Genomic DNA, 21,512 nt, shown 5'->3' with positions numbered 1-21,512 from the left:
CATGATATATGTCACCACCACCTGTTGCAAGAGAGCCTATGGTGGTGAGGTGGTCTTGAAGAGAATGTTGCTTTTTCGTTTTGAGATTGTAGTATTTTTGCTTGAGAATGACTCTAGAATTGTTAATTTTTTTCCCAAACAGATTCTGAAACTTATCCCGTATCTCCTTAGAATTAGAAGTTTTGTCGATGTCAAGGTGATGTACAAGATTGTCTACTAGTCCAAGACCTATATGTGCCAAAGCTTGGTTCTTGTCGTTCCAGGCTTGCACGACTTGCAACGTAGCGGCACCTTGAGATTTCTCCTTCGTTGCTCCCTTGACGTTCTAGAGCCAGTCCCACATCAGCAGTAACTTGATCTTGGTTTGCCATGCGGGAAAGTTGTTCCCGCTGAATCTTTCTAGGGCTAGGTTTCCTCTGTCTGATTCCATCATGTGGTTGGCATTAGAGGAGATGTCATTGTAGACTCAGTATGGGGACGCCGACCTCAGCAACTTGCAGCAGATGAGAAGAGTCGGCGACGTGGTAGCTGGAGTGGGGGGCGATGTGCTGCATCAAACGTGACAGGCGGCAACGGGTGCACCAGTAGTAGTAGGCAAAGGCCGTGGTAGGAAGAGGGCGGTGGCGGAAGCAGGAGTAGAGTGGTGCTGCAGGTGGTGGCATGGCTGTCAGCAACAGGTCATCAGCGACAATTATATGGGAACACTCGTCGGCATGAGCAGACGAAGTGATGGATATGGTGGGATGCTGAGGCACGGGCCAGAGCGGGGGCGCTGGCGCTGGTGCAGGTGGGTGAGTCGGCGGGGGCAGTGCTCCACACTATGCATGGCGGCGGGGAGGAGGCAATGGGGATGTGGCAGGAGAAGGCCCAGGCAGGCGCATTGCAGATTAGCGCAGAGGTGGCTGTAGAGTTGACTGCATCTCACGTGTCGGCAATGGCTCTCTAGCTCGCTTCCCATTGCTTCTCATCCACCACGCTCCCTACAAGTCGTTGCTGTGATACTATTTGTTGATCTTTGATGCACAAAAGGCAGAACTAAGGTGGTTGATGGAGAGCCATGTTGTATGTGTGGAGACGAGAGAGAGAGAGAGAGAGAGAGAGAGAGAGAGAGAGAGAGAGAGATTTTATTAACGTCTTCCAAAAGACCGAACTCGGCCTATGAGACAAATAAGTGATATAACAGTGTCCAAGTGATCTCATCATGGTACAAAAGAAAACAAAGACTAGAGCTATGACCTGAGAATGTCAAATCCGAGCCATATGATACAAAGTGGAACCATCATCATCATACAACCTATGGAGCTAACCCTCCGGTAGGGGGACGGGGCCATCAAGGATATTGAGCATGGGGTTAGCTTGTAGAAGGCTCTGCAGATCCGTCGGGCGTGAAAAGGTGGTTCTGTGCCTCTCCAAGATCTCCTCAAGCTGGGGCTGATGTCTGTGTTGTTGGCAAGGTCCAGGGAGTTTGGGGCGTTGGGCTTGCTGTAGTGCTGTGGTCCCAGTCTAGAGTCATGCCAGAGGGGGGTCTGGCGGGGTGTCGGGCACTCAAGAATGTGTGGCTCAATGAGGCTGTGGGTATGTCATCCATAGCTGGTGGGGAATCCTCTCATGGTCGGAAGAACTGAGTGATGGTTGCTTGGGGCTAGGGTGGGCATCTCCCATGGGGTCTCAACTCCCTAATCAGTGAGTCTCTGTGGCAGTGAAGCTCTAGTAGGAAGAGGCCCAAGCACCGCTGATCTGGGTAATCCATGATCCTAGATAAGGGTCCAAACCCCTCTTTGAAGAGATAGTGGAACCTTCCTTGAATCTCATAATATACGGTGCATCTGCATATGAAGTGCTCCTTTGACTTGACCTCCTATCGGCACATAGTGCATATCCTCTCCTCACGAGGTATCTGCATGGCTCTCCTTGTCTCTATCCTCAGGCGGTGCAATGACACCCGCAATTGGCCCATTGCAATCCGCATGGCATGTGACATGTATATGTCAAGATATCTGGCCCTCAGTATGAAACCATCCTCTGTAAGCCTCACGAAAGTATCCATGTAGTATTGCCGTTTGTGTGAGAGTGGTTCATGTGTTGTGATCAAGGTATCATGTATGTATAGTCCCGCTAAATCATATCTGATCACCCGGTTCCTGTCATCCTGAGAGAGCCTGACGAATGGGGTGTCTGGGTCATACTGGTGTGGGGGGAGGCGATCCATCCTGAGTCCCTGCCTCGTGAACCAGGTGCATACTCAGCTATACCATGACTCGTGCCCATCTGTTGCTAGCTGCTGGGAGGACTGTATAGTGAGCCTTGGGAGTCTCAGGGGGGCATGGCATTGCTCATGTGAATGCATTTGACTTTCTGGAAGAGTGCCTCTACTACCGCGGGTGCTGCAGCAAACTCTGCCAGGATAATATCATATGGGACCAATGGTTTGCTGCGTATCATATGGGAGAGCATCATGACCTAAGGCCTCTCTATCCTCGGCCATTTGACCGCTGTAAGATCAGGTGCCCAAAAGGGTGCTCCATACATCAATGCCGTAGTGACCAAGGTGTCAAATAGCCACATCTTGGTCCTCGGCTCTTGGAAGTGGGCCTGGAAGCACTGTCTCTCCATGAGAGCAAGAGAAGCATACCCTCGCATTAGTCTAGCTTCTGCAGCATGGCTCATCGAGAGAAAGAAAGAGAGATATATTAAGCGTCTACTAAAGACCCAATGGACTTATGAGACCAAAGTGATACAATGATGTCCATGGCATCATAGTTGCAAGCATTCGTTGCATACGTGCATCTGCATTCGAGTTTGCCAAGTTTGTTAAAGAATGCTTCAAACCTTATGCATTCGTAACATTTACTAGATGGCCAATTTCCAAAAGAAAACCATCTCGGTAGACTAACATAGTAGTTAGGAAACGCGTTTCATACAGGGAAGGAAACGTGGAAACGTTTCCTTGTAGGAAACATGTTTTTTTCAAGCTTTTTTTTTTTTGGGGGCCCCAAATCTAACGTTGAAATCTGTGCGACTCTTTTGACAAAGTTTTTTCTGGTTTTCGTGTGCCGCTTTCCCTCATCAAGGCTGATTTATTTTGTATTGTTTATGGGCATTGGGCCATGACTGTTGATTCATCATGATTCATGTGACATGAACACTGCAAACTTATAAGTTTTAACCTATGTAGTGTCATGTATGGTTTTTTTTTTTGTTTTTTCTGGTGGCATGGAATGATGGATGATTGGATCATGGATCATGGATAGTGGACCATGGTCTTTGAATCATGATCATTTGACATTGATGATGGATGATTATATGGTTTTTGTTATTTGTGATTCAAAGACTGTAGGCTTCAAATTGATGTTTTCATGTATTCTATGCATTTAGTGTTTTTTTTTGGTTATTTGTGATTCAAAGACTGTAGGCTTCAAATTGATGTTTTCATGTATTCTATGCATTTAGTGTTTTTTTAAATTTAAACATATTTTATACAATATATATTTGAAATTTTGTACATGCAAAAACCTGTAGGTAGGAATTTAAACATATTTTATACAATATATATTTGAAATTTTGTACATGCAAAAACCTGTAGGTAGGAAACTTTGGGCTGATTTTATGAAACCCGTCTGAAACGCGTTTGAAACTTTTAGGAAACCCGTTTCAAACAACCCCCTAACTACTATGTAGACTAACATGTCAAATTTGGGGCTTTTGTGGGAGAGTTTCAAATTTCAAAAATATCAATAGACACTCTACCTGAAAGTTGTAGGTTTTAGGCTACACTGAGCTACAGCTACAGTTGTGCTGTACATCACACACCTTCAAGCTTCTTCACAATGTTGAAAGGTGAATGGTGATTGATCATTGTACTCTTTGCATTGCAGTTTACTTGAGTGCGATTCCCAACATTCAACAACGTTTAAATTCGGTACGCTTTGATGAGCCATGCCACCCAATGTTTAGTATTTACACGCTACCCAAGAAAAACCTAAAACATGGCCGGACCAAATTTCAAAGTTGCAAAAAAGTCAAGTTTGCAAGGTGTTGCAAACGTGAGAATGTAGCAAATGTTTGCTAACCTATGCAAACGAGAATGTTTGCAACTATGCATCGCATATCTCATCATGGAATGGAAAATAAAATCGAAACAAAACATAAACATATCTATCTCACTGCGGTGATACAAAACTGTACATGGAAGCTCATCATGGAATGCTAGGAACATAGAAACATGAGAGCAGCATCAGCCCCAGTAGATGGTATACCATTGTCCAAAATATCAAGCATGGGACTAATGAGTATGTTCGAGAGATCTCCCTTAGTGATGTCACGTGTGAAGGTAGCTTGATCGCGGTGGAGCATGTCCTCGATTTGAAGCTTGATCGCGGTGGAGCATGTCCTCGATTTGAAGCTGATGAGGGGATCATGGCCGACAGCCGAGGGGCCAAGGGTGTTGGGCACGGTGGAGTGCGGAGGCCCGGTCCGAGGTAACTCCTCTTGGCGAGGTGGGTTCGGAGCAGCTCGAGGTGGGTCCACAAGATCCACTGTATTGGTGTCCACCTCGTGGGGCTAGAAAAAACTGGTGATGGTTGGTTGGCGATGGAGGGGGCGGGGTGGTTGGGGCCGAAGCTCTCTCAAGAAAGTGTCCCTATGTCTGTGGAGCTCAAGCAGGAAGAGGCCTAGGCAACGTTGGTCCGGGAAGTCAATGATCTTGGAGAGTGGACCAAATCCCTCACGAAACAGACAATGAAGCCTCCTGTGGATCTCATAGCATACTAGGCAGCGGCATATGTAATGCTCCTCTGTCTCAACCTCAGAGTGGCGTAATTGGCAGATCCTCTCCTCTCTGGGACTCCGTATGAGCTTCCCAACTCTGAAGACACGCTCAGCTATACCTGTCTCCACTCTGAGGCGGTGGGATGAAACTCATATTTGGCCAATTGCAATCCGCATGGCATGGGACATGTGCACACTCAGGTAGCCTGGTTGGCTGGATGAATCGATTCTTAGTGAGCGTGAGGAAGTGATCTGTGTAGAAGTGCATCTTTGTTGGGAGCTTTGGAGGTATGATCCATGTGCAATGGGTGTAGAGATTGAGAAGATCTAACCGGATAACCCGGTTGGCATCCTCGTGAGAGAGCCAGAGAAAAAGGGAGTCCAAATTGTACTGAAGGGGTGGTACACGGTCCATGCGGAGCCCATATACTGAGAACCAAGTGGAAACTAATGCATACCATACTCCAGAGTGGCCGTCAAGTGCTAGCTTTCTCGACGACTACAGGGCAAGTCTCCGGTACCTGTGGGGATCCATGTGACTGATGCGATGAAGGTATGTAATTGTCTAGAAGAGTGCATCCACTACCATCGGGGATGTAGCAAACTCTGCCTGGATAATCTGGTGTGGGAGTGATGGTTTGCTGCTTATCATATGGGAGAACTGTTGGTCATGTCCTCTCCTGGCTAGTTCAGGTGTGAACCCAGCTTACTCACGGGCTCTTTTTCCCTATGACTGGACACTGGTTTTTTCCTTGTGTGAACACACTTATGTGTGTTGGGCACTTAGCCCTAGGCGTTTTAGTACTCACTTGTACTTTCATTTTACATCATTATTGAGTACATCTTTTCCAACACTCACGTTTCTCTGTGCTTGAGGTTGTGTGTGTGTGTGTGCAGGCTAGCTTCCCTTCTACCCAACATTGGTATCAGAGCCTGGTTAGGGTTAGGGTTTGCCCCCTGCTGCCCTTCAGAGCTTGAGCTTCAGCCTATTGCACACATCCTACATTAGGGTTTTGCTGCCTTAGGGTTAGGGTTCCCACCTACTTTGCCCTGTTTAGGGTTAGGGTTTTGACTATCTGCAGTGCACTTTAGGGTTTCTCCAATTTGCCTACAATAGAACCTGTCCTTGCTGCCATGCGCCGCCGCTGCCGTCACCCTCAGTCACGCCGCCACTGTGCGCCGTTGCTGTTCGACGTCAGATCTGCTATCGCCCTTGCATCGTGCGCCATCGTCGACTGTAGCGCAGCTGTCGCCTGCCCACCGTCGCATCCGACGCCTGCCCGCCGCCGTCGTTGCCGTCTGTTTGGCGCCGCCTTCACGGTGCTGATCCAGCCCAGATCTGCAGTCGCCTGCACTTTGCCGCCCTATACCGCCGCTGTACGACGCCTGTCAGATCTGCACCTGTCAGATCTGCCCAACTGCAAGGTTCACCTTCAGATAAGGTTAGTGGGATTTGCAAATTTCTGACCTGAAATTGAACATTCTGCCTATTGAAATTTGGGGCTTTTCACCATTGAGCCTGCAATTGCAACATTGGCACACATTTGCATTGATTTCAACAGATTTGGTGCATAATTGCATTAGAAATTTAGGGATTTTGCAAAAATTGGCACTATTTGCAGGCAATTTTGGGTATTACAAGCACATTTACTTGGCATTGGGGCATTTCCCCCAATTTTTTGGGTATTACAGGCACATTTGCTTGGCATTGGGGCATTTTCCCTAATTTTTGGGGCATTACACCATTTGGTACAGGTGACAATTGCTTTAGCAGCTTTACAGGTGCAGATCCGGTTTAGATTTGGTCTAATTGGCTGCCTAAAAATTGGGCTTTTCTACATTGAGCCCATTTTTGCAGCGTTCGACCCATTTACCTTTGATTTTGCCAGGATTTGGGCACTTGCAGCACTTGCAGCTCTTACAGGTGTCAGCTGATTGTGTTTTTCACGGCACATGTATACATTTGTGGTTTGTTGCAGTGTATGCCATTGTGGACACTTTGACAGATTTGCATCATCGTGGCAGTACACTTGCAGATTTGGGACATGTATATGTATTTCTCGTGGTGAAGGAGTTTCCTTTCAGTCCATTGATTATCTTGCTATTTATCTCCCGCATTCTTACGGTTTTGTTGGGACTCGTGGTGCCTTGTGACAGATTTGCTATGTTATCATGGCCAACGGTAATAATGACCTCTTTGGAATGCTATCTCAAGAGGACAAGCTCAATGGGGATAACTACCCTATGTGGGCTTATATGATGCGTCATGTTTTGGTTGCCAAGAATGTATGGCTATATGTGGATGGCACTGAGGAGCGTCCTCTTGCACTTGCTCCAGCAGAAGGTGAAGTGATTCCCGCTCACCCTCTTGCAAGTCCACCTCCTCGTCTTCCTCCTACTCAGCAGCAGCGTACTTGGGATGCTAGGGATGCTCAGGCCCATGCGTTGATTGCTCTCTCGTGTTGCAGGCATATCATTCTGCACATTCGTTCTTGCACCACTGCAAAGGGTGCTTGGGATGGCAACCTCCCGTGCAAACTGGTCACGATCATGTGTAAAGAGGATGACATGCTCCTCAATCCTATTCATAGTACATACATTCAATTCAAGAATCAAGATAGGAAAACTTAAAATTGTAAGTTCTTATTTGAAATTTGAAAATCTAAAACTTGAGGTAAGAGTAAGACTCCAGAGTAAAAGAATTTACGTGGCTTGTTGCTTCGTGGAAAAGACTCTATCCAAATAGGAAGTCCAGCCAGAAATCAACTTGCGATCATTCCAGTGGGTTGCATTATTGTACAAAGGATGAAGCATGTATGAAACAATATGGATTGGTTTATGAAACCAATTCCATCTTTCAGTCCAAATGTGAGAGAGATCTGAAAGCCTGCAAGTTACACATTGCATTTTAGAAATTTCAATACTATGATACTATCAAGTCGCAAGTTGTCCAATGATCCATTAGTCATGAGTCATGACTCATAAGTCATGACATTGATGATTGATCATTGCATACACCAATTTGAATAGCAAAGAGAGTTGCAATTGCATACATGTCCCTCGACAAAGCTCTACATGTCGTCATGGATTACCTAAGGCGCTGCATGAGCTCATGGTGCACCCCTCATGATCAAAGAGTCGTAAGAGGAAATAGAGGGGTGCAACGGCTTGCCTAATAGCCTCAGCCTCATCCCAAAAGTCCATGCTCAAGATGTATTCTACAATGAGATGAGCATCAGGCTTCTGACTTCCAGCCCACATTTCCCACTCCTCACTACGTGATGAACTTTATGATGCGCATAGCTTGCTCCAAGACGGGCTCTACCCAACTAAGTGATGCCACATCCTCCATCATCAAATCAAGAGAATGAGAAGCACATGGAGTCCACACAATGGTTGGATAATACCTTTCTACAAATTCTCCCATCTTTAGGCAATTTGAACCATTGTCTGTGATGACTTGGACCACATGTTCGGGTCCAATCTCCTCAATAGCCTGCCTAATATGCTCATAAATCCACTCTCCAGTAATGCGCAAGCCAAGGGCGGAGGCATCAACGACACGCAATAATGTTGTGCCAGCACAACAAGATACCAAGATGTTGATCATGTGTCATCGCCTCTGAAAAGAGTCAAGAGTCAAGACACTCCCAAGGCCATGAGCTATAATGAGTTTTCAAGTCTCAAGAGACAACATTCAAGTCAATGCAATGTAACTTGTTACTTGTAAGATATTAAAAGAGGGAAAACGAGTCACTTACCATGTCACTCCATCCATTAGAGACAATGGAGCATCCATACCGATGCCAACATGCTTTCAATCGCGTCAACTCACTTTGGATTTGATTGACTTGACTTGTCAAGTGTGTGGTTCTCAAAGACTCGGAATTGACAGGATGCAAGCCACTAGCTCCTGCTCTGCAGAGCAGCTGCGGCTACCAATGCATAGTAGAACTTGTGATAGGCAAGAACTCGAGCAATGTTAAAGGCAAGGTTGCATTGGTAGAAGAACCTATGCTCGGCAATTTGAGCCTCTTGCTTTAGCCTTGGAGCATACCGTGCTTCTAAGGTGCTTTGCCCACGCATAGGTTCTCTACCCCTCTTCTTTGTATAGACTTGGGAGGGCCGAGCACTTGAATGCATGGAAACATGTGGCTCATCCATGGGTAAATTGACAATGACTCACCCATGAGAGGAGATTCCGCCGTAGCCGGACGTGAGGGTGCTCCACCAAAAGCCGTAGAGAGTGAAGCCAAAGGACCACCACCGTTGGATGCATGAGTATCCACATTTGATGTGCTTCCCGGTCGTGACGCCGGTGCTTCCTCGCCCCCACGATTTTTTGAAGCCTCAAGTTGCCTTGCCGTTTCAACCATCTCTTCAATTCTCTCTCGGGGTAATGAAGTGTGCAAAAGTGGCCGTAGTTCATTAAACTTTTGCTCCGAGCCACCATGTGCATAAAATATGCCCTCATTCACATAGTAGCAACCATGTGAAGGAAAGCAAGGTTCACGTGGTTGCTATTGTGTGAATGAGGGCATATTTTATGCACATGGTGGCTCGGAGAAAATGTTTAATGAACTGCGGCCACTTTTGCACACCTCATCATCCCGAGAGAGAATTGAAGAGATGGTTGAAATGGCGAGGCAACATGAGACTTCAAAAAAGCGTGGGGGCGAGGAAGCACCGGCGTCACGACCGGGAAGCACATCAAATGTGGATACTCATGCATCCGACAGTGGTGGTTCTTTGGCTTCACTCTCTACGGCTTTTGGTGGAGCATCCTCACGTTTGGCTACGGCGGAATCTCCTCTCATGGGTGAGTCATTGTCAAATTTACCCATGGATGAGCCACATGTTTCCATGCATTCAAGTGCTCGGCCCTCCCAAGTCTATACAAAGAAGAGGGGTAGAGAACCTATGTCTGGGTAAAGCACCTTAGAGCTGCTCCAAGGCTAAAGCAAGAGGCTCAAATTGCCGAGCATAGGTTCTTCTACCAATGCAACCTTGCCTTTAACATTTCTCGAGTTCCTGCCTATCACAAGTTCTACTATGCATTGGTAGCCGTAGCTACAGCAGTAGCTAGCGGCTTGCATCCTGTCAATTCCGAGTCTTTGAGAACGACACACTTGACAAGTCAAGTCAATCAAATCCAAAGTGAGTTGATGGGATTGAAAGCATGTTGGATCGCTATGGATGCTCCATTGTCTCTGATGGATGTAGTGACATGGTAAGTGACTCGTTTTCCCTCGTTTAATATCTTACAAGTTACATTGCAATGACTTGAATGTTGTCTCTTGAGACTTGAAAACTCATTATAACTCATGGCCTTGGGAGTGTCTTGACTCTTGACTCTTATGATTTCTCTTTTTTTATGTTATGAAATTTCCAGAGGCAACGACACATGATCAACATCTTGGTATCTTGTTGTGCTGGCACAACATTATTGCGTGTCGTTGATGTCTCTGCCCCCAGACCTTGGCTCTTCGTGTACTCTCCCAAGAGTGCACAAGTGGTGTAGCCGAGCGCATATGGAGAATATGCACAGATATTCACACCAAGAAGAGAAACATGTATATGTGTATTGTATTAGAGTCTTGAGAATCAAAACTTTAAATTTTTAAAGTATGTACTATGAATCTTTTTTTTTTCCAGAAAGGAGACTTCTATTAAGTATGAAAAAATTTTACAAAATGGAGATTTCACACCAAGAAAGGTGGAGATCTCAACCAATCAGGAGCCCTGTGCTGCCAATAGGGTCCGGAATGAGAGGACGTGAAAAAGATACCAATGTCCCACTCTCTCATAAACTGGCCGCGCTTCCTATCCGCAGCCCTCGAAGATCCCTGGATTCTGGCCCAGGTAGCCATGATGGTGTGAATAATATCACTCCAAATCCTGCAAAGACACTGAGAAAAAAAAACGGGAGTACCCTCAATAGCCTCGGTGCATCTAGTCTTCCAGATATTCCAGGCTGAGATGCTAGCAATAATCTCCCAAGAACTGTCTAACCTTTGTGTCGGAGGGACAAAGTGTGAAAGTAGCAAATCCTGAAGACAACACTGTCGAGCAACTCCTTGCCTAACCATAATGGCCAAGCTCCTGTCAATCCCCTCGAATCTCAGCTGTGGCCCAAACTGTGTCAACCAAATGATAGAACCAAAAGAAATGATGGCATCCCTCTTAATCCTACCAAAGAGGTGAGCAATCGCAGACCAAACCCTCTGTGCTTCCCTGCATTCCCCTAAACAATGGTAAACTGACTCCGAAACTCCTGCACATCTAGGGCATGCTGGGCAAGTACCAGTAATAGACCTCCACTGATTGGTGGCCAGACCACCGTGAAGAGAGATCCAGATAAAGGAGGAAATCTGTGGCTTCCTATAAGAATGCCACAATCTCCGCCAAAAAACCCTCTGAATGTCAGTCGAAATGCCGTAAGATTCCCAATGGGGTCTAAGATAAGATGACTGGTATTCCGCACCGTATAACTGAAAAAAGGCATGCTTTTCAAGGGGTTACAAGCATCCTTCCACACCCACTCACCGGGGTCCCAATGCAAATGTCTGATAGGGCAGCCACCATACAACCAAAGGCTTACACTCTCTGTGATCATCGGGGGGGGGGGGGGGGGGGGGGGGGGGGTCAACAAAAACGTGCTTAAGGGAAATGTCAGCATCTAGATAAAGAGAGTCAGGGATACGGATACGGGGAGAGGCCGAGCGAGCCCCAGGCTCCCTGAGACACAAAATGATGAGGCAATGTTTGGATTTGGTGGTGCCAGGCATAATAGCAATGGTGCCTCCTCTGTCCAAGGACCAATCATCCACATAAAACCTGTCCAGACGTGCAAAGATGCTCTCATCCCCGCTCCTGCCGGTTATGCCAAGAGAAAGATAAGGAATTTGGCCTTCTCTGGAAGTCATCCTCAGTCCAGCAATCCCTGCCAAAAAAGGAAAGCGTGAACCTCTCCCATGAGGCTCGCTCCAAAGGGTGTAAACCCCCTTCGCGTCCACCCTTGTTGTCAGAAGGTTGCTCAACCATATTAAAATCTCCTCCCACTATCCAATGATCAACTTGGGGAATGACATTTGTAACGGTGTCCCAAAAGGCCACCCTCTCATCTCTCACGTTAGGTGCATAGATATTCAAAATTCCCAATTTCTGACCCTCATGCATGATCAAGATCCACTGCGCTCTAGCAAGGATGATAACACCGTGCCCAATAACATGAGGTATAATAGATGCTGCCACTGAAATACAAACACCCCCTCTAGTCCCAACTGTCGAGGACCAGAAGGTGTGGCCAGAAAGCATCTTACCAGTTTTGCCACACTGAGATCTATCCAATTTGTGTTCCTGCAACAAAAGCACATCCATAGACCCTCCTGTAACAATAGGGTGAAGCTGGTCCTTCAGAAAGCGCTTCCTACCACGGGTGGGAAGCCCTCCAAGGCCCTGAACATTCCATGAGACGATTCTCATGGAAGAGAAGAGGTTTTAACCCCCAATCTAAGAAGACGATGGGTAGCCTGAGGACGCCTCTCATAATGCTAGAGGACGGGAAAATCCACAGGGCAAAGTCCACTGACATGCCCTTGTCCGAGGCCTTGCACCGTGCCTGCATGTGTACGAGAAACATGTTCGCCCTGCGGGGCATCAAGGGTAATGGCATCATGCTGAAAATCCTGCAATACATGATCCCCACTGTGCTGAACATCCTGCATATCGCCCCCTCCAAGTACGAGAAGCCTGTTCACCCTGCAGGGCATCAAGGGTAATGGCATCATGCTGAAAATCCTGCAATACATCATCCCCACTGTGCTATACTATGAATCTTAAAAGATAGAAATTAGAATTATGGGCCAAGTTCCAACTTCCAACCCTCTTCTTGTGTGGCTGATTTGTCATAGGCATAGCACTAGCCAACTAGATAAGTTGGTGTATGTCAATGCAAACCTTCGCTTGCTTGAGAAGCTCAAAGGCAATGATGGGAGCATCTAGGGAGGAGGAATTCTCTAATGGAAAGTGGAGGAGGTTGACAGTGAGGTTCTTGCAAAGCTTGAGCAAGGCCTTGAGCGTGGTGAGCAGATTGATCTCACATTCATTCAGAGGCGCACAGATGAAGATATGGCATATGATTTCCTTCGGAAGAATGAGGCACGCTTCAGATGTGTGACACGTGCCATTCTTGCTACTATAGAGCCATGCGATCTTGATGAGGACCTATCTTCACCACGACTCCGAGATGATCATGTGGGTACATCCTCGAGTGCTCACCTGCAGACATCAGACGACAAGGCAGTAGTAGTGCCTGTCAGTCTAGAGGTACTACACTTACTTGCAGAGATGGCCGTGCTGGGCGGGGTTGTGGTAGTGGTTCACTTCTCATGCGAGAGATGTTACCTTCAGATGCTTCAGACGAGGGAGAGCTAGAGGCCTCCGATTCTCCTAGTAGTCCTCATATCTTTGACATTGGTGGTTCGGAGGAGGGAGAGTCCAGAGAGGACTAGCTTTTAGGCTCCTAGAGGCTATCATGTGGACTTTCATGTGACATTGTCACATGAATCGTGAGACTTTTTATGTTTACTTTTTTGATCTACATTTTTGCTCTACTTTTTTGTTTTAATGTCATGTATCTAGATTCTACTATCTATTCTACTTTTTGAGATGGCTGTTGAGTCTTGACATTGATTTATGTGATAGTTTTGAGTTGGTAACTTTGTTTATGAATGATCATTGATGACTGGTGATTCTTGAGTCCTGACTTTATGAATGATGAAATATAAATTGTAATATGTATCTTATGTTTTGAAGTTTATGTTTCATGTGTTTTTTAGTTTTAGGTAGCTTCTATAAGTTTTTTTTTTTTTAATATTGATTTTTCGAAACCTCGCAGTTTCTTAGCCGAGAGACGAAACCTTACGAAACAAAACCCCAAAAACCTCGAAACAAGGAAAACCTTGAAACGTTTATTGTGACTATGGTCTCGCCTCGGAAAGTTGACTCCCACTCATACCCGGTTATGTATGGCAAGCCCCTCTCATGGCTCTGATGAGTCTGTGTATAGAAAATGACATCCTTGCCTGTGAGAATCTCGCTCAGACCTGCTGGATTCAACCACAGGATGCCATTGCAGTTCCATACTGCTAACCTCGGGTGTTTGGTGTCATAGACCCCATGTTCCTATTTGGGATGGCGCTCAGTCATAATGACCCTACCATCTCTATAGATATAGCCCACTTGCCTGCTCTACGGGCCTCATGAACTATCACCATCGCCTCATGCCGGTGTGCCACCTGTGCTGGGGTGAGATCATCTCCCATGTATACCTGTGTGCCCTTGAGGGCAGCCCGTCTATCTAAGAAGGCTTGTCTGCTGGTGGCATCAGGGAATCTAATGATGAGGGGCTGCTCTCGTGTCATATCCTTGCCTGCCCTCCGTGTATCAGCAGGGGGGGGGGGGGGGGTGTTTCCCGTCCACTCCTATCAGCGTGATGGCATCCTCCTTGGGGGAAGCCCCCGCACTCGCACATCGAGGGCCCTATCCTTCTTGGGTTTCTCCTCCTTGAGGGTCTCATGTATGATGCTCTGTGGGGGTTTGTGCTTCTTCACCACCTCCACCCAATCTTTCTTGGTGGTCTGCAGTTCTTTCCGCAGCTTATCCCACGCAGCCTTCAGCTGCTCCAAGTCCGTCCGTCAGACCCTCCTGAATATTCAGTTCCCCTTCCTCCACTGTATGGTCCTTGACAATAGCCTTTAGAGCTTCCATTTTTGCCTGGAGTTCCCCTATCGCTGGGCAGCCTCTGGCATTTCCTGTTGTTGCATCTGGGCCTCTTTCAACATCTGGATCTCCTCCTCCTGGTGGTTCACCTTTGCTGCCAATTCTTCAATCTTGTTATTCTTGCCCTGTATCTCCTTGCGGAGGCCTTCCAACTGTTTTTCATGTTGGTTCAGGACCCTGTCCAGCACCTTTCGCCCAACTCCTTCTTGGTGTTGTCCTCCACTGTCTTGATGTATGCCTCCAGCTCCTGTAGATTCATTGTGGCTATTTCCCCTTAGTTGCTGTTTTGGGGGCCTGAGCAGCGGTGGGTGGGAACAGGTGCACGACTCAACGATTTTGATTGATGTGATGTTTTAGCTTCACCAAGTACAATGCTTTTATAGCCTTAGAGGCTCATCTGAATGACATCACTGCTTATGTCAAACACGTATAATAATTCTAACCACTCTAAGAGTGGGTTCACACACACTTACTTATACACAGAAGTGAGTTTTCACACATAGAAACAAGAACAAAAAAACCCTTTAAGGGGTTGTTCACACATAGACACATAACTCCCACCCCCCTCTCCGCTTTCTGCCTTCGAGACAGGATCACAGGGAGCAGACAGCCCATAGAAACGAAACCCAAACTTGTGATCCCTTGGCTCTACGCATTCAAGGAGTCGTGAGAGAGCATAGTTGCTCTTGAGAGAGAAATGTGTTCGACCCTGGACAGCTGAACTCTGCACCTGCAAGCTCCAAACTGAGGATATTCTTTGGTGCCACAAAGATACACTGCCACATGAGGTGGATATTGATGCTTCATACACCATCCAGATGGGTGACACACGATGATCTCTACCCATTTCATTGTAAACACAGGGTCTGCGTGGTACGTGGGCCCTGTTTTCTTTTGGCAGATTTTCTCATGGAGTCTAAGATCGTAGCTTTTAGTTTTCAGTTTTAGTTTACTGTCGCGTTTTCTTTTTTCATCCATGAGGAGATTTCATGGGCACTACATATACATCAGTTTGGTCTCATAGACCCTTTGGGTCTTTTGAAGACCTTAATATAACTCTCTCTCTCTCTCTCTCTCTCTCTCTCTCTCTCTAGTAGACGTTAATACAGCTTTCTTTCTTTCTCCCCCCCAACCGGACCCCACCCCTGCGCAAACAAGCTCTCCCCACTTGCTAATTAGGTGAGATCCACAGTTAGAAGCAGATGGGGCCTGTTTTCTTGTTTGACAGATTTTCTCATGGAGCATATGCATTACTTTGGTCTCAGACACACATTGGGTCTTTTGTAGAGGTTAATATGATCTCTCTCTCTCTCGCTCTTAGGGCCAGATATCTTGACATATACATGTCACATGCCATGGGGATTGCAGTGGGCTAGTTGCGGGTATCATCGCACCGTCTGAGGATAGAGACAGGGAGAGCCATGCAGATACCTCATGAGGAGAGAAATGCACTATGTGCCAATAGGAGGTCGAGTCAGAGGAGCACTTCATATGCAGATGCACCGTATATTATGAGATTCGAGGGAGGTTCCACTGTCTCTTGAGAGAGGGGTTTGGACCCTTATCTAGGATCATGGATCACCCAGATCAGCGGTGCTTGGGCCTCTTCCTACTAGAGCTTCATTGCCATAGAGACTCACTGATTAGGGAGTTGAGACCCCATGGGAGACACCCACCCCGGCACCAGGCGACCATCACTCAGTTCTTCCAACCACGAGAGGATGCCCCACCAGCTATGGATGACATACCCACAGCCTCGAGCCACACATTCTTGAGTGCTTGAGCCCCTGCCAGATCCCACTCTAGTGTGACTCTAGACTGGGCCATGGTACTAAAGCGAGCTTGACGTCCCAGACTTCTTGGACGTCGCTAGCAACACTGACATCAGCCCTAGCTTGAGGAGATCTTGGAGAGGCACAGAGCCACCTTCCCACGCCCAGCGGATTTGCAGAGCCTTCTACAAGCTAACCCCATGCTCGATATCCTTGACAGCCCCCTGGGTTAGCTCCATAGGTTGTATGATGATGGTCCTACTTTGTATCATATGGCTTGGATTTGACATTCTCCGCTCATAGCTCTCGTCTTTGTTTTCTTTTGTACCATGATGAGATTACATGGACACTATTGTATCACTTTTGGTCTCATAGACCCACTGGGTCTTTTCTTTTTTTGACTAGCCTTAGGCCCAGGATCCTCCCGTAGTTACTGATTTTCCACCAGGTGTCCACCTGCTTAGCAGCAAAGAGAGGTAGCCAAGATCCAGAGTCAACGTGCTACTGCGTCACGGTCTAAGGTTCATGACCAGAGGCTACATGGTTATATTCAAGAGATATGTAGCTCTCCTTTTTTTTTTCTTTTTTCTTTTTTTTTTTTGGGGTGTTTTACTATATATGCGAGGGGTCAAATCTTGGGCCTGCCCATTGGCAGGCCGAGGGGTTATCACTTGGCAGCTGTCCATTTTTAAAGAGGAGGTACTTATGGCTGAATCTTATGATCAGAGCATTTATGAGATACCTTACTCATGTGCATACTTCAGGCTGGATTTTTTGCATTTCTTTTATGATTACTTTGTCATATGTAGCTGTGAGTTTTTGGTTTATTGTTTTCATTGCATATCCAATGTGGTTATTGAATGTATAGTGATGACCTACTTATGGCTGAATCTTATGATCGGAGCATTTATGAGATACCTTACTCGTGCATACTTTAGGCTGGATTTTTTCATTCTTTTATGATTACTTTGTTGTATGTAGCTGTCAGTTTTTGGTTTATTGTTTTCATTGCATATCCAATGTGGTTATTGAATGTATAGTGATGACTCACCATTGTCTTACAGACCCTTGGGGTCTTTTATTAGATGTCAATAAAAAATTCCTCCTCTCTCTCTCTCTCTCTCTCTCTCTCTCTCTCTCTCTCTCTCTCTCTTTTTGGTCTCAGGTCATTTTGGCCTTCTGAAGACGTTAATATATCATTTCATTTCATTTCTCTCTCTCTCTCTCTCTCTCTCTCTCTCTCTCTCTCTCTCTCTCTCTCTCTTTTGACTCTTTGTCCTATGCACAGGCCCGACAAGTAGATCAATTCAACATAACAAGCATGGACGAATATGCGATGTTGCTTCGCTCAAAATCTGAACATCCAGAACTTAATAGGCTCGTGCAAGACCTGCTCAGCATTGATCCAGGACGCCCTGAAGTTTGGGTTGCATCGGCCATATATTGGGATATGCGGGAAGATAAGGAGCGAGCTGCAACCTATGCGGATAAGGTGTGAAACACCATCCCCCCCAACCCCCCCCCCCCTCTTCCCTTCTCCTTTCCCTTCGTCTTCCTTTGCTTCCATCCCTTAACCCATTGTTTACGTCACATATCTTACATTTGTCTAGAAGTTTTGAAATTGTGTTGTTCTTGTTTTGTGAACTTTGATATCTCAGAGTATTAGGGTGGATGAGAGACATGGACCTGCCTACATTGTGAAGGTAATACATCAATGAGTATTCCGACTGACCTGCCTACATTTTTTGTAGATAAAGAACAAAAAATTTGGAATGGAATGTTCAAAATATCATTTTGATGCCATTGATTGTGTGTGTACATGTGCATATGTGTGTGAATTGAAATTTCTTTGCTCTTTTAGGGCAATATTGCTTTGTCTATGAATCGTCCGGAAGCAGCTCTAGCCGCATTCAAAAAAGCTCAAGCTTTGAAACCGGATCTACGCTCTTATCAAGGTTAAGGGACACTTGTTGCTTGTTTTATCAAATTTTGGATCCATAATTTGATTTTTTTTATGCATGAGCTGTAAAAGACTGATGAAACATTTTAGCTGCAGGTATTGTACAAGCATTGCTTAAAATCCCGAAGCACAAGGAAGCACTCTTTGCTGCCCGTGATGCAATGAAAGCTATGTCCCATTCAGCAAAGGCCCTTACACTCGTGGGTGATGTATATGCTCATATAGCCGATGGGAGGGAGAAGGTATATACATGATATAGTCTGTTGTTTGAAGTGTGAGGTTGTTGTGTTCAGTGTTTTCTGCTTACTATTGGCCTTTGAGAAAAAAACAGGCTCGGAAGTTTTATGAGTCAGCATTGCGCCTTGAACCGGGGTACCTTGGGGCCGTCCTTGCCCTTGCAGATTTGCATGTGCTGGAAGGGAGAAATGGTGAAGCCATTACGTTGCTACAGAAGTATCTTAAAAACTGGACCGATGATGCCCTTCATACTAAGCTTGCTCAAATACTGGCTGCCACCGGCAAGGTCGGCGAGTCTCTTTCACATTATCAAGTTGCCTTGAGGTGAGGTGGAGTTTCCTCTTTATGATGGATTGGCCATTTTGGCTGGTTGAGAACCTGGCTCACTGTTTGTTTTTCTTTTGGGCAGCATAAATCCACACAATGAAGTGGCAAAGAAGGGTCTTGATCGCCTAGAAAAACAAATGAAGGTTGTTTTAAGCCCCTTGTCCCTGTATTTACGCTAATTAACGTCAGATGCAGAACACATGCAAATATTGTTGGTTAGTTGTGTTGCTTTCGATGATCATCTCTCTGCTGTATTAGCAGGCATGGGGATTTGCTTTAAAGTCTTTGTCTAAGTTTTGGCCAGCTGGTTTCTATCCAAAACAGTGCATTTACCCGACCAAGTACCCTTTTTTGTGGGTGTGTGCAGGCTCATGCACATGTGCACTTCTGCATGCACGTTTTTCTTTCCTTTTGTTTACGCTAATTCTTTCTATCATAAGGGGTGCATTCACCGGGCCAGCCTCCATCACGCCTGTGTGCGCACTTATGCATGTTTCTGTACTGTGTGCACGCTTGCGTGTTTCCATACCTGCATGTTGCTTTTTTACTTGGTTCATGCTAAAGCTTTCTGTCCCACATGGGGCATTTGCCTGACCAGCTACCGTCGTTTTTGTGTGATTAGGTGTGCGTGTGCTTGTGTATGCGTGCATGTTTTCTTTCTTCTGTACCAGTCTTTACCATGGCTAAGTCTGCCCCTTTACCTCTAGAGAGGTGATAGAGATTCAATATGGTGGTTTACGTATGGAAATTCGTTCACTAAGGTGGACATGATTTTCATACATGAACCTGCACCTACACTTAGGTGCTGATGATGTGAATGTGGATGCAATAGCATGTAGTCTATGCTGAGCATGGAGTCCATGATTCGAAGCTTTGTGAGTAGACTCTCATGGAGTTATGTTGGCACTTTGGTTTCAGTCAAGTTTGTGACATGACAACTTTCCATTGGTATTGGCATACCTTACTCTGGTGCAAGGTTTTCAAGTGTTTGTTTTCTGTTTACTCGTGTAGGGTGTCGATCCGGACGCATTGGAAGAAGAAGAGAATGAAGGGGAAGATGTGGATGGTGACCAGCAAGACGAGGAGTTCTTGTAAGCATGAACAGCTTACGTATGCGAGCTCACTATTCAATTGTGCAAAGATGGAGTAGCAGTCGAGTGATGGCTTGCTTGCAGAAAGTAGAAAAGATCGTCATGAGCAACGTTTTACAAATGCTATGTAATGTCTGATGGTTAATGTGTATACCAATTTTTGGTGGGATGCTGTGACATCTCAAGCCAAGGGGGCATCACTCAGCAATACCAACACGGAATTTAGTTACACCAAACTTGAGAATGGATACTACGAGGGCTTCTAATCAGATAGAGAAAAGTCCCCCAGTAGTCTCTTTTGCAAGGGCAAGCTTGACTAGCCTTAAAAAAGACCCTACCCATGTTTGGCAAAGCATCACTTATGCTTGAACTTTTTTTTCCCAAAAAAAGAAAACCTTTTTTCCAGACTTCAACAAACAAAATAATATCAATATAATTCTTTGTGTGTTGGTGGACCATTTCCCACCTGACTTTTTGCTACCCTGCACAGTAGGGGACACGGAGTTTGAACCTGGACATCGAAATATGGTTTTGACTTTACAAGAATTAGAATCCCTATGTGGTGGTAAGCTCCAGCATTACACTCAAGACTTGAATTAACATGAAGCAACTTGTTAAGGCCATGAATGGCATAGTATATACACTTTCATAGTTGTCACATCTTCAATTTTTGGCTGGAAAATCTTTAGGATTTGAAGAGGTGAACATTTGGTTTCTATGCAAAATGTTACATTTGATTGAGCTCAGACCTGCATCCCGTAACCTAAAACACTGATTTAATTACGCAAATAATAATTACTGAAACAATTTAATGAAATTTAAAGAATGCATCAAAGTTAAGACACACGTAGATACATACATAGATGTATAAATGCACAGAAGTGTGTGCATACACAGTTATATATGTTTGAGCTTGACTAAGGCTTTAGCTTGAGTTTGTTGCATTGAGGTGGTCTTGGAATATTGTCAATTGTTAACAAATGCTCATTACAATTCAAATCCGAAAATTTTCAAAAGGGAAATACTTTACCAAACGAAGAAAACCCTAATCACCCAAGCCCTAGATGATGTATAAACACAAATAAGAAAATTTGACCTCAATGAAATTGGCCTTGAATATTATGGTCATGCATTAAAAGGAAGCAAAGTTTGCCCCAAGGAAAACATATATGTGCATGAAAAGTTTTTCCTGGCATCAAGAGTTGTAAGGGTTTTGTTCCAACTATGCCTTGCTCAACATGGGGACCAAGATTCCAAACCTGCCCAATACAAATTTCCCATCAAAGTGTGAAATACATGAAAGGTAAGGGATATATGGTGAGCTGCCGTGGAGGCGCACACTCTCTTAGGGCTGAACCATACCCCTACATGTAGATTTTGATAAAGTTCTTCTCACGCAGCTTGCCTTGCATTTTACAAATATCGCTATCTTCTTCCCAAACTTGGGCTTGCTTGGGTTTATATATGTATTGATAGACGTGCTTACGTTCCTCGACTCACGATATATTGGAAGTGTTTGGATTCCATATCGTCAGCCTAGTGGTACACGTGGTGTGTTGATTGCCACAGCTTGGT

General features: G+C 45.6%; 1 protein-coding gene across 1 annotated transcript in view; it reads left to right on the top strand.

The window, feature by feature from the left end:
* Positions 1 to 20,572, top strand: part of APC7 (tetratricopeptide repeat (TPR)-containing protein) — a 134,481-nt gene extending 113,909 nt beyond the window's left edge. Inside the window, exons 13-19 of the mRNA XM_086802520.1 lie at positions 17,611 to 17,814; positions 17,981 to 18,025; positions 18,184 to 18,277; positions 18,379 to 18,524; positions 18,614 to 18,843; positions 18,929 to 18,989; positions 19,858 to 20,572. Coding sequence (XP_086658646.1) covers positions 17,611 to 17,814; positions 17,981 to 18,025; positions 18,184 to 18,277; positions 18,379 to 18,524; positions 18,614 to 18,843; positions 18,929 to 18,989; positions 19,858 to 19,941 — 864 coding nt within the window. The 3' untranslated portion in view covers positions 19,942 to 20,572. The remainder of the gene's footprint in view (positions 1 to 17,610; positions 17,815 to 17,980; positions 18,026 to 18,183; positions 18,278 to 18,378; positions 18,525 to 18,613; positions 18,844 to 18,928; positions 18,990 to 19,857) is intronic.
* Positions 20,573 to 21,512: the final 940 nt, after the last annotated feature.

The sequence above is a fragment of the Cibotium barometz genome, chromosome 9, assembly GCF_041138505.1.
Source record: "Cibotium barometz isolate CiBa-2024 chromosome 9, ASM4113850v1, whole genome shotgun sequence".
Taxonomy (NCBI): Eukaryota; Viridiplantae; Streptophyta; class Polypodiopsida; order Cyatheales; family Cibotiaceae; genus Cibotium; species Cibotium barometz.
Note: the sequence above shows the minus strand (reverse complement) of the source record. Positions and strands in the feature narration are given on the sequence as shown.